The following is a 12,510-nucleotide window of genomic DNA, read 5'->3' on the forward strand; positions in this document are numbered from 1 at the left end:
TAGGATTCTGCAGGGGCTGTCCTTTTGACAGAGCTCCCTCAGTTATTCTGATATCTAAGTGGGTGTCTGTCCTCCAGGCACTTTGAGACTCACTCACTGATGTGCTATTTTCTGGTGGCCACCTCTTACATTTGGCCTCACACATTACCAACTCAATCGGCCCAAATACCCAACGCGTCAGCTGTGGAGCCCAGTGACCATGGCTGTTCTTCCCAGGAAAGTTTCTTCACACACCCATTTGTCATCGGGGATGACACAGCTTTGAGGGGGATTCTAAGCTTGGGACCGGAGACGGCAGCAGCAATGACCGCACACACACAGGATCCTGAGGTGACCGTGTGGAGCAGCCCTGTGGGAGGAATGTTCAGCCCACTGTGCTCACCAGGACAGATGGACTACGACCTGCCAATATCACCGCGGCCACACGAAGAGACGGAGACACAGTCCAAACACCCTAGAGGACAACGGCCCCAGTGGGTGTGGGTGCCCAGCAGAGGGGCTCGGACAGGCTGGCTCTAGTAGGCTTACTGCTGCTGGTGAGCCGTGTGGGCAGAGCACATTAAAGCACAAAATTGTCACTAAGGGTCCTAGAAAAGCTCTTGAGAATGAAGAGCTTCCTCTGCTACCTCCTCAAGCAGGGACTGGTGCCCAGTGAGCTGCTTATTTATATCAGCACCCCAGCTCTTTGTGGCTCTTGGGGCGTGCTGTGTTCTGGATATGGCATGTGTCCTCCAAATGTTCATCTGCTGGAAGAAGTGTGGTCCTCAGTGTGATGGTGGTGGGAGTGAGGGCTAAAGCCAGCCATGGTGGCACTCCTGTGATTGCAGCACTCAGGAGGCTGAGGCAGGAGAATCATGAATTGGAGGCCAGCCTGGGCTATATAGTGAGGTCCCGTCTCAAAAAAGAAAAAAAAAAGGTGAGGCCCAGCAGAAGGTAGTATTATTATAGTTATCAAGGGACTTGGTACCCATTTAGTTGACAGGAGAGTGAGTGGATGCAGAAAAGGCAAACCTGGCCCCAAAGGCCTCATTTCCTCTTGCTTGCCATGTGCCCTCCCCCTTCTACAACTAGCTGGTTCCCATTTCTTCAGCAGATTGTGATGTAACTGGGGGTCCTTGTGAGAGGCCGGTACTGTACTGTTTGGATGCGATAGCTACCAGAATCATGAATCAAATAAACTTCCTGACTTCATAAAGCACCCAACCTAGGTATATTGTTATAGCAACAGGAAACACCCTGAGATAGGGTGTGTGTATGCCAAGGGCTGGGGCGGGCATATTAAATCTGGGAAGAGGAGTCTTAGGGTTGGAATATCACAAGAAACCCTCAGGACTCGGGTAGGCTGTTGGGCTCCAGTCCTACATTACAATGTCAGCTTATTATTTAACGACTCTTAAATGAAAAGCAAGCTCCACCAAACCACAAGTTCTAAGGCCCTGGCTGGAAGGCCCACTGTCCAACAGTTCCTCACACCAGAGCTGGAAATTCTGAGATACACAGGAGAGTTCGGCTTCGGACTGTGTATGTATGTACTTGCAGAGAGGTGAGTGATTTCCCCCAGAACGAAAGCATGCAAGAGGATGGGTACATAGGTGCAGCCGAGAACCTGGACCCACACTGCAAAGAGCTGCACACCCGCCCCGCTACAGGCAAAAGAAACAGCAACGAGGTTACTCTCAGCATCTGCGCACGGGGAAGAGACAGAGCACATAATACTCCACGGTGCTTTTCTTCAATTGATGCAACTCGGTAATTTTTATTGCAACTGGAAGACAATACATCACAGAAACTTTATGGTAGGTCTGGGGGAAAGTGTTATTTACAATAAATGATGAGATAGTTTGTCTTTGGCAATATGATTACATATGAAGAATGCAAAATGCAAGTATGGATCCTCCAAGCAACGCCACCAAGTCCCTAGCGTTTGGCTGACTGTACCCATCTCCAAACTGCTCCTTCAGGTTAGCACAAACCCAACTGAACATCACTTTCCTGCTCCTTTCTAGTTCTCCCTTTCTATTCATGATATTGGCAGTTTCATACAGAAAATACAGAAAAAAAAAACTTGGCTTCTGAAAAAATTATTACTCTTGTAAGTTAATTTGGCCACCTAGGTCTATTGGCCAGCCAAGGTCAGCTGACCGTAAGCATCAATCGTAAACCTCTTGGTCTTCGGATTGCTTTATCACTTTTTTTTTTTTTCTGTAAAACAAAAACACAACTCAGAAATGTTACAGAAGAATCAGAGTATAAAAAAATGTACAAGGTATATGCTTCCCAGACATACACGGATACTTTTTCTCCTCCACATTTTCACCACGGCAATTTAAGTAGTGAGTGTGAATGACACGGCATGAAACTGGTTACTGAATCAGCTATGAGCTTGGATGGCCTCAACATACATACTCAAGAAATGGTGCGTGTTTTATTAACTGAGTGTGCTAGGTTTCCTCTAACAGGGGTGGGGGGATAGGGAACTCAGGCCATAATCATGAAAGGATAAAATACAATTTCTAGGTTCACCATATCGAAGTCTTTGAGAATCCAATATGGAATATCAACTATTTGCAAAAGGTGCAGAAGGCTTTTTCTCCACTTTTGCAAATGAAACACAGTGGAAAAACACTGCTGTATATATTCCAAATAAATAGTCTCGGTTTCAACACTAACAAAACAGGAAGGGTAGTGTAAGCATCTCACGGTAATTCAGAAAAGGGTCTGTTCACCTCGGTCTGATTTCAGAAGCACAACGGCAAGATGCAGCACCATAGACACATTGGTTTCGGCTGTTAAAAGATGGATCGTTTTAAAAATGGTGTTTTCCTTCCTTAATTTTTGGTCAGTGAAGCTAGCACTTTGTTTGCTGGACTGTGAAAGAACGCCAAGGTCACACACATTATTCATGATAAAGCAACCGAGCTGATGAATCTGTGCTTAATTCAAGAATAACCAGCAGGAGAGCAGACAAGGGGGTCAGCCACCACGGCTGGTGCTCTCTCAAAGGAAGAGGGGGTCAACAGATGACTTCACAAAGGTAGGTAGACCTATATAGAACACTGAATGTCGTGTGTAAATCCTCATGAAATTCCAAGGAACAGGAACACCACACAATGTATATACTTTGATTTACACATTCCATTACAAAGAAAAAAAGAGACACCATTACAACTTTGTAACTGTGTTAACTGCAGTATAAACCAAAGTCCAGAGTCTGGCAGGTAACTAAAAGGGGTTTATCACTTAGGTTATATAGCAAAAGTGTTGATGTATATTATATATAGTAGTATAAATAATAAAAAAGTATTATTTAAATTAGATCACAGTGCTGCATTATGTGCATAACAGTGTTTGATATAGTATTGGTGGGCTAGGACCTACGACACTAAGGACTTAACTGTCAACACTGGTAAATCACAATCAAGAGGGGACATAGAGTTCCAATGTTTTCTTTTGGTGGCAAAAAAAAAAAAAAAAAAAAAAATCCTGAAGATGAAAGAAAAAAATACTTCTCCACAGAAACATAAAAATAAATCGCAACATCTGGGCAGCTGTGATCCACCAGAAAGAAATGAATCCCAATCTGAATAAATTCAAAAGGGAAAGAGAAATCACATTGAATTTAATCTGATCCCATATGGAAAGCCCTCCCCTGTAGGTCACTTGTACAGGCTCCTGTTTCTTCTGAAAGAGCCCTTCAGCAGGAGGCTGGAGACCCTGCAGACAGGAGTCGCTGTCACCCGAGTCAGCTGCACGTGGTGCTGGGCAGACCCGGTGGGCTGGACTCAGAGCAGGCAGAGAGCCATTCTTATGGTTTTCACTCTACAAAGCCCACTGCCTGTGCTGACCCTTGGGCAGGGGCACCATTCAACAAAGTGGCCTCTTCCCAAATGTCCCATGGTGGCACCTGTCGCGGCCAGCAGGCACCAGCCATGCTGAATACCTCTGTAAGAAAAACCCATTCCTGGGGGAAGGCCTCTGACATTCCTTCTTCAAAACTCTGCCCCAACATTGCAAACTGCCCCAGGTGTCTTGGCCATGGTTTTCTCAAACTACCGTCGAAATGTGGGTTTGGTTCCTTTTCAGTTTCAGATAGATGGCCTTACCAAAGAACTCCTCAAAAGACACTGATTAAAGATGGGAGAGGGAAGTAGAGGGGTTTGTGGTATAAGGCTGGGAAAATACCTAGAATGCGAACATTTTCCACAGAGTACTAGATAAGAGACAATTAGAGTAGGATTAAAAATAACTATGTGTATTTCATTTAAGAAAAAAGAGCTCCAGTCTTTTCTTCTTAAATGTGTCCGAGGGCCAATAGCAAGTCATTGTAGATATTGTGGTGCTGATGGTTGTTTTCCAAAGCATCTTTGAGTTGAATATTGCTATAGTTCCCCGCGCCCCCCCCGCCCCGCCCCGTGTGAGCGTGTGAGATATTGGAATGACACATGAACCCCCTGCTTCTCCCAGCAGGAGAAATGAAGCAAAAACACCACACCCTGAACAGCGTTCAGGTGAATCTGTCAGACTAATGGATACATATGCTAGTTTGGAAGCTAAAAGAACACCTGACGTTTGGGAAGGAATTCCAAGACTAAAGTGAATTACACTTAAGCAAAATAGTCTTTCACAAATAGGCTTGTGCTTAAATTCTCTACTGCTCTTGGAGGAGGGGATAAGAGAGGGTGCCTTTTGCCCCTTGGCTTGTTAAGGACACGAACAACCTCGTTCCATAATGAAGTCACTACGAACAGCCACATACACATCAATACTTTTTTTTTTTCCCTTAACAATCAAAATACAAAGTTAAACACCATTAAGCCATTGTTTTGGTTATGCATAATGTGTATGCCTCCAAAAACAGAAGAAAAAATAGAAAAAAAGTACCCTCACTAAAGTTTCCCCAACAAGTCTTCCAGAAGATCTGACAAAGATGCCAAGGGAGGCTCAGGAAAATAACACTTAGAAAGCTGCCCGATGAGGTATTTATGCGAAAAGAGTGGTTCTGGAGTTAAGAACACACTTTTACAAGATATTTCTCTATTTCTCAAAGAGATCAGAAAAGTAAATCACACACATTGCATTTTATTCTTTTCAAAAGAGGCCTCTCTGCCCCTTTAGAAAAAATGAAATGAGGGGAGACAGCCACTGTGGGGTTTTCACTGGAAGAAGTCCCCTGCCAGAAACAGCGCTGAATGTTCACCTCTGCCCTTCCGGAGGGAAGTCGGAATCGGATGTCTTGGGTGTGAGTGACTGAGGCGGTTGGTGGTGGTCTTTTGGGCTTGGTCAGGTGACAGCACAAATCAGAGTGTGGCTCAGGTTTCAGAGCTGTGGATGGCTTTGATGGCATCAGCAGCTTGGGGAGAAAGAGGGAACAGCGCACTGCAAAAACACATTGTCTTCCCATCTACACCTCGTCAGATATGCTGGATGTATCCAGGTCAGGGGTAGGTAAGGAATTTGACCTTCCTTCTAGGTGCAGATGTCTTCTAGCTTCTCACATCAGCCGCCCACAGAAAGGTAGGTTTGGGGAATGCACCAGTTAATTCCCAATGTCCTGGCTGATGGAGTCCTGACAGTACCTAGTCCTGCCAGATGGGCCTGGTTCTGGCTCACAAATGTCTCCTTTTACAAGTTCAAGGTCACTTCAGTTCCCTCCTTCCCCTCAACCATCAGATCCTGAGCCATGGTAGTGGGTGTTTTTGTTTGTATTTTAATACTTCCCTCCATTTGGATGGAAGATCATATTCTTTTAGAGATTTCTCTTTGGATCTCCAAAAAAGAAAAAAAAATTTTCTTTTCTCTTTTTTCTTTTGGGCAAAGATAACAGGAGTTTCTGGTCTGAGTGACATTGTCTTGTTGTCTAAATTCAGCTCTCACAATCTAGGTGGTAGTAATTCCAGGTTGGTTAGTGTGCTGAAATGTTAGAGAAGGTCAGTCCCTCCTTCTTACTGCAGTGTCTGGGGCTGGCCTTCCTAACGCCTGCCTGGGTCACCTCCTCCCTCACAGGTACCCTATCTCATACCCTCACCTAATAAGGCCCATTAGCATGTTTCCCCTTCTGGCGAATTTGCATAATTATTCACTGCCTTTTTTTCCTACAACCCAATCATGGTAATGATTTTCTCAAGTAAGCATCCCATAATTCTCTTGATTCTATCATACACACTCACTACTAAGTTTGCCCTCAAATTATTGCGTCATGTTAAACATGTAAAAGACAAAGAGAAAGGACACACTCTTCAGCAGAGAATCAGGGGGAGGGGGCTGAGTCAGACAAGGCAGTGTAGAGTTCAACCATCCAAGCCCTACCAGAGCATGAAGATATTTTTATATTGCAGAGTAAGTTCCCCAACAGTCAGAATTTGTCCCTGAAGAAGGTTAAACCTTAAACACCTGCTTCAAAACACCAAAATAAAATAATCCAAAAAAGAAACAAAAGGAAAAAAAAGAAAAAGAAAGGAAGAAAGAGAAAGAAAACAAAAGAACCTCTAAGCCTAAGGGCTTAAAAATTAGAGGCATAGCCTTTTCTCTATTTCTATATTTATATGAAAATAATTCATGCTTCATGCTAAATACATTATTTACCTTACAAGAACTTTGTTATTTCTGAATAAAAAAAAGTTTGTTTTTGTCATTTTTTTTTTCTTTTTCTTCAAAGGAATCCATGCATTGTGGATTAGAAATTTCTGCTGGCTACACTGGCTGAATGTGGAAAACCACTGATTTTGTGAAGATGAATCCTGACTGACATTAATTGCAAACTCCTTTTTGAGGGCAGTATAGGAGTTATTATTTTATTTATTTTTCATCGTGTTACTGGTTTATGTCCATCAATGTGCCTTGAATCTTTTAAAAATATATCACAACACTAAATGGCAGGTTCCGTAGTTTTTTTTCTTCCTTTTTTCTTCATTTGGATCAAATAGTTTTGTTAGACAGAAAAGAATCTACACCGTAATTTCCTTCCTTAACAGCTACTGTAATTTGTTGGGCTTGATTGCTTTTCACTTGGGCAGTTAAGAAGACATGGCCTGTTTTCTGCATCGGTTTTCTCTTAGTTGTGTCTGTGCGTGTGTGCATGCGTGTGTGCATGCGTGTGTGCATGCGTGTGTGCGTGTGTGTGTGTGTGTGCAGGGCCAACCTTTAGGCTTATGGCTTTTGGAACATTTTCTTAATATAGAACAGAATTCAATAATTAGCAACATCACTAAAAATGTACCCCATTTCTCCTCCTTAGTCACTGACACCTGATGTATCTGAAGAGTCCTGTGTTCAACCTGTACGATGTCACCAGGTTTCAAAGCCAAGGCGCACAGATGGCGGTGGCCGAGCCCCTGCACTCACTGTGTGGCAATGCCCAGGGCCCTCCTGGCACCTGGGATGCTGGGTGCCACGGACTTGGGTCTCCTCCTAGGGGGACACGGGGTTCTTCCTTCTCTCCAATGTGCCTTGACTCAGTGAACATAACTGGAGGAACATCTGAGATCTTAAACCTAAGGGCTGGGTCTGGACGATGACTACTTCACACACATGCCTTCTAGGTGCTGTGTGTGTGTCCCGTGGTACTGAAGTTGACATCCCTGCGGATTCAGCCACGTGTTTCTGACAGGCTGTAGGAAGCAATGCTAAGTTTGGCTTTTTCGGTTTGTCTTCAGATAATGAAAAGCTTTTGTAAAACAGCTGAGTGTCAATATGAGTTCTATGGCTTCAATCTCCTTTCAACATAAAATTCTTAAGGGTCCAAAACAAAGGAGAGGGGGGCAAATTAAAAAAAAAAAAAAAAGGAAAAGAAAAGAAAGAAAACCAAACCAAAAGAAAAAGAAAAAAAATTGCTGATATTGCCACAAATCATTAGAAATCTCCTGACATGCTGAAACCAAATGGCCATAAGTTCAAAACAAATCAGTGACTTGTTTTCAATTTTTTGTGGTTTCCTTTTGTTCCTTCTGCCCCTTTGCCGTCCGATTGGTGATGTTATTCAAACAGGACCGAATCCCTGCTAAGTGCAGGAGCGACCCCGCCGCCTCTTTCATCTCCTCGTCGTCACTCTCTGGGGGCTTTTCTGTGCGTCTCTTTTTGAGGGGCAGCGTGTCGCTGGGGACCTTCCTGGCCTTGGCGAAGTGCTGGCGCTTCTTGTGCTGGGATGCGTACCCGCTGTCCCCCAGAGCATCCTTGGCCTCCTTCTGGCTGGGCTTTCTGTCATCCTCTTCTGTTTCGCTGTGGCTCTCATGGCTGTGGAAACTCCCCTCACTGCCTTCGCTGCCCTCCTGGCTCCCCTTCGTGGCAAACTCGTAGTGGTCGTCAGCTGAGGACGAGGAGGAGGAGGAGGAGATGGAGTCGCTGGCGGGTGAGGTGCTCCGGGTGTTGGAGGACTTGGCACTGCTATAGTTGTGATCCTCCTTGGGGTCTCCGCTGACCACGGGGGAGCCGCACGACGGCTCGCTCTCAGTCCGCATCCGGCAGCTGGTGATGCCATTCCTGCAGGATGAGGACACGGGGAGGAATGGGAGACAGAGACGGGACACAGATTAGACCTCCGACAAGGACACCCAGCAGCCCGCCTGTGTGCGAGCACCAGCCACCCACTGAAAAACCTGTGCAACAGGTGGATCTGAAGACAGGGTCCGAAATCTTGACACTCTGGACTTTACTACTTATCTCCCATCCCTGGCGTTTCACTCAGTTTGCGTGGCTGAGCCATCAGGACAGCACTCTTCTAAAGTGACAGCAGTGGAAGCTCTCTCCCCTACATTAAACCATAAAAATCCAGCTGTGCGTGGTTTTGCATAGCCGCCAGCTCCATGGAGTCAGGCACCACCAGATGATGTTGGCTGGGTACTTCAGAGAAAAAGCACGCTCTCTTCCAAAGCTGCTGCATTAGCACGCATTTGTCAGAAGGCTAAATCCAGTGTTCAGCAAAAAGAGATACCTGCCATGTGGTGACAGCTATTCACTCACATTTTCTCCCTCCCTCATTCAATCTACCAATATTCACTGAGCACCTAATAGAAATGCATGACCTTAGGGAGGATCCGGGGAGGCATACGCGGTTGGATCACATACAGAAGCTGTCGAGAAGATGCTACAGTCTATCAAAGCAAGTCCAGGTTAGAACTCAAAGTTGAGCAGTGAGTTACCATTTCTTGAACTTATCACACCTGTACGCCCTGCCGAGCCTGCCCAGATGATCACATTTAACTCTATGAAGTGTACCAGAGTATCCTTGCTTCCAGACCAGAAATTGGGTCTGGAAAGGTGAGTGAGTTCATTAGTCATATAGTCATTTCATCAAAGAGCAGAGCTTGCAATCAAAATCTGACTGCCAAGGTTGTGGTCTCAGCGACACAGACTGGTTTTCTCTTGCAATTTCCCTACGGTGAGGCACCCCCTGTGGTACTCACTGGGCCTTGGACTGCTCTTGTGTCTGGGCAGTGTACTCAGCTCCCTTATGAGCAAAGTGGGAAGAGTAAGTATACCCACTTTCCAGGATGCTTGGGCTGAGGACCTGAGTTAGCACCGGCAGGAGCTTGGGCCGGCCCCTGACACAGAGCAGCGGCTGAAGGCTTCTTCCTGGCTAGGCTGCACACTCCCTGCACTGAGCGGGGGGCAGCTGTCTTTCTGATGTGCCTGGCACATGGCTGTGAGCAGGCAGAAATCAAAGGGATGAATACTTGTAGGAGGGAAGGGTTGCCTGTCGCTAGAGGGGGAAGTACGAGACTGGGGAAAGCTCTTAGGAAGATGTGGCATCTGACCTGGGAAGTGATGGCCGAGGCAGACAAGCTGGTTTACATCGTGGAGCCTCAGCATCTTCATCAACCTTACAGGGGTGTGTGAAGATGAAATGACAAGTCCCAGGCACACAGGAAGGTTTGCAGTGGTGCACGGTAATTCTTCCCTGCCATCCCCTCCTGCTGCTGTATCCCTACCACTTCCGGTTGCTGTGATGTGCTTTCCTGGGGCAGCCTTCATTTCTCTTTCTAGCTGGTCAAGAGGCTTATGCGAATGCAGTGTGAAGAGCAAAGAGGCCCCAATGAGAGAATTCCTCAAGGCTTTGCCCGGGTACACAGCCTGGATCTTTGGGGACTGGCCCCTTCCTACTCATTTTTTGTAGATTTCCTGTTTCTTAGGTACATAAAAATAGCCACAATAAGGTTATTTGGAGGTGCTACCAAATATGAAACTTGATAAATGTGAATGGACCATGTAGCTAACTCTTCATTGTTGTGAAAGCAGATGAAAATGGAAGTCTTGTAACGTCTTGTTTTATGGTTCTCCTGATCATTGTTGTTTAAGGGAACCAGTGGGAAACACAAAAATAATTAGTTGACTAAGCTAGGATCAAACAATTTCCTACTGAGTCCAACTACAGTGGACAAGTGAGATGAGCTACGTTTGACTTTTAACAAATCAATTCAGGTTTGAATCCTTATCTTTTGCTTTGACTTGGGACTTAGGACTGGCCTGACCATCACAGTTTAGCAGTGTGACCCTTGTCTGAACACATAGGGAGAAGAAGAAAACCACGACAGAGAGAAGCAACAAGACACACGTTCCACAAAGTCAACTCCTAGTGAATCTGAGTGGTACACAATGCGCTTTGTGTTTTGTTCTCCTTTTTTCTACGCGTTTGAAATTTTCTTAAATAAAAAGTTTGGGGGAGGGTGGGAAGATACTAGAATCAAAGTAATGGTATTAAATTTTAGCTCTATCCCATTACAAGAGGAAAGATTTTACACATGAGAACTTGTCTCTCTTTCTAACATAGGATGATATGCAGTATTAGGTGCTATAAACCCATTAGGCTCACAAGAGAACTTTCTTCAGAAGGAGGTCCCATGAATGAAAGGAGAATAAAGAAAAAAATTATTCCATGTCACCTGACTTCATGTTGTGCAGGGCAGGGTCTCTGGTACACCCAGGCTGTGGGGACAATGAGGCTACAAGCCACTTTGGAACAATTTCTGCCTCCCTGTTCTACAAATAAATAAACAGAAACTCACAGAACCCTAAGACTTATTCAAAGTGGCCTCACTAGTTCTAAAAGGCAGTTGAAGGAGGAATTTGCAATACCCCCAGCTTTCCCGAAGACAGGAAACCAATCCTTCACATTCACAATATTTCTGGATGAAAACAAACATACAGACATCACTTAAGGGGATAAAAATTAAAATATAAACATATTTCTTTCCCCTTTGATGAAATTAACTTTCCCTGAGATTTTAGCATGGGCTTATAATCCATAAATTACACACAAAACTCAGCAGGAAGTGACAAGCTCCTTCCATTATTAATAACTTGCTGCAACGTAATTCATGATGGTGCAAGCCAGCCGCACCGAGCTGGTGTCAAATGCTTCCCGCTGCAGGAATTGTCATTACAGGACACCAAATGCTTAAAAGGAACCAGCCATCCTGAACATGTTGGAAGGTACATGTCTAACCACCTCCTCAAATAAGCATTCATTAACATTAACATATGATACATCTGAAATGCCTGTGATTTTTCAGTGTTAGCCGCATTTACACATCATGATACTCACCGTGAACATAAATTAGCATGAATAAAGGGCAACCTGATTTTACTGGGGCCTTAAGAGTTTAAAGCATGTGGTTCAACAAAGCCACATGCTACTAATCTCAAGTAAAATCTGATATTCATCCTCCAGTCAAGGAGACGGGAAATTCTGGGCACAGAAAGCGAGAACTCACACTAGTTCAAGCCAAGAATAAGTGATGTTTGGAATTAACAAGTCAAGGTCTAAGTGTACACTCAGACAAGGCCACTTTGCTGCTTTTTCCCTACAAGTGAATTACTTGTTCCATTACAATTAAATAGCATGTGTTGACACCACCCTTTACCTGTTGTACTAGAGTTTCCTCTGGAACTGCAGGCTTTAAACCTCCAGCTATTATTTGGGATACTGGTCCTCCTGGGGCATTGATTTGAAGACTCTGATCTTTTGCCAAATGTGGAAGGCAGATAGAATCAGTGGGATTATAGAAAGTAGAACCCTGGAGCAAGGGGACCACTGTCCTCCCAGACCAACCACAAGGAGAAAAACAAGGTCGAGATGATAAGAGGCTTCTGCCTCTAGCCAGGTGGCAGAAGAGACTTCTGAAAGGTATTCACATAACGACGATAAAAAGGATCCCTGGTAAAATACAGGGACATATTTTAAAGACCTTGCTGGGTTCACTAGAAAATAAAGGGAATCTCAAACAGCCCTCTAGACATACAAGTACCAAAAGAATCTCACACACACAAATGGAAAATGTAAAAAGAACACGTGGTGTAAGGAGCAGTCAACTAAGGAAGCCAGGGTACCCTTGGAGCAGGTGCCCAGCATTGTAACTACAGCTCACACTCACGTGAGGGGGAGGAGTGGTAACCTGATTTTGTTGGCTTCCTGGGTATGGATGACCCCCCATGGAAGTCAAAGTTGCATCAAGTGCTGTATTAGTCCCCTAGGCTTGGACCACATGTTTTAAAAGCAAATCTTCTCTGGAAGAATAT

The 12,510-nt window shown here is 44.8% G+C and overlaps 1 protein-coding gene across 4 annotated transcripts in view; it reads right to left on the reverse strand.

Annotated features, from left to right (window-relative positions):
- Window positions 1–1,726: 1,726 nt before the first annotated feature.
- The window catches only part of Foxn3 (forkhead box N3), a 405,623-nt gene continuing 394,839 nt past the window's right edge, over window positions 1,727–12,510 (reverse strand). For all 4 annotated transcript variants that reach the window (XM_005390273.2, XM_013517169.1, XM_005390271.2 and 1 more), the window contains one exon: window positions 1,727–8,475. In XM_005390273.2, the coding sequence (XP_005390330.1) occupies window positions 7,914–8,475 (562 nt within the window). In that variant the 3' untranslated portion in view covers window positions 1,727–7,913. The remainder of the gene's footprint in view (window positions 8,476–12,510) is intronic.

Source organism: Chinchilla lanigera, unplaced genomic scaffold (assembly GCF_000276665.1).
Source record: "Chinchilla lanigera isolate Chin_1 unplaced genomic scaffold, ChiLan1.0 scaffold00037, whole genome shotgun sequence".
Classification (NCBI taxonomy): Eukaryota; Metazoa; Chordata; class Mammalia; order Rodentia; family Chinchillidae; genus Chinchilla; species Chinchilla lanigera.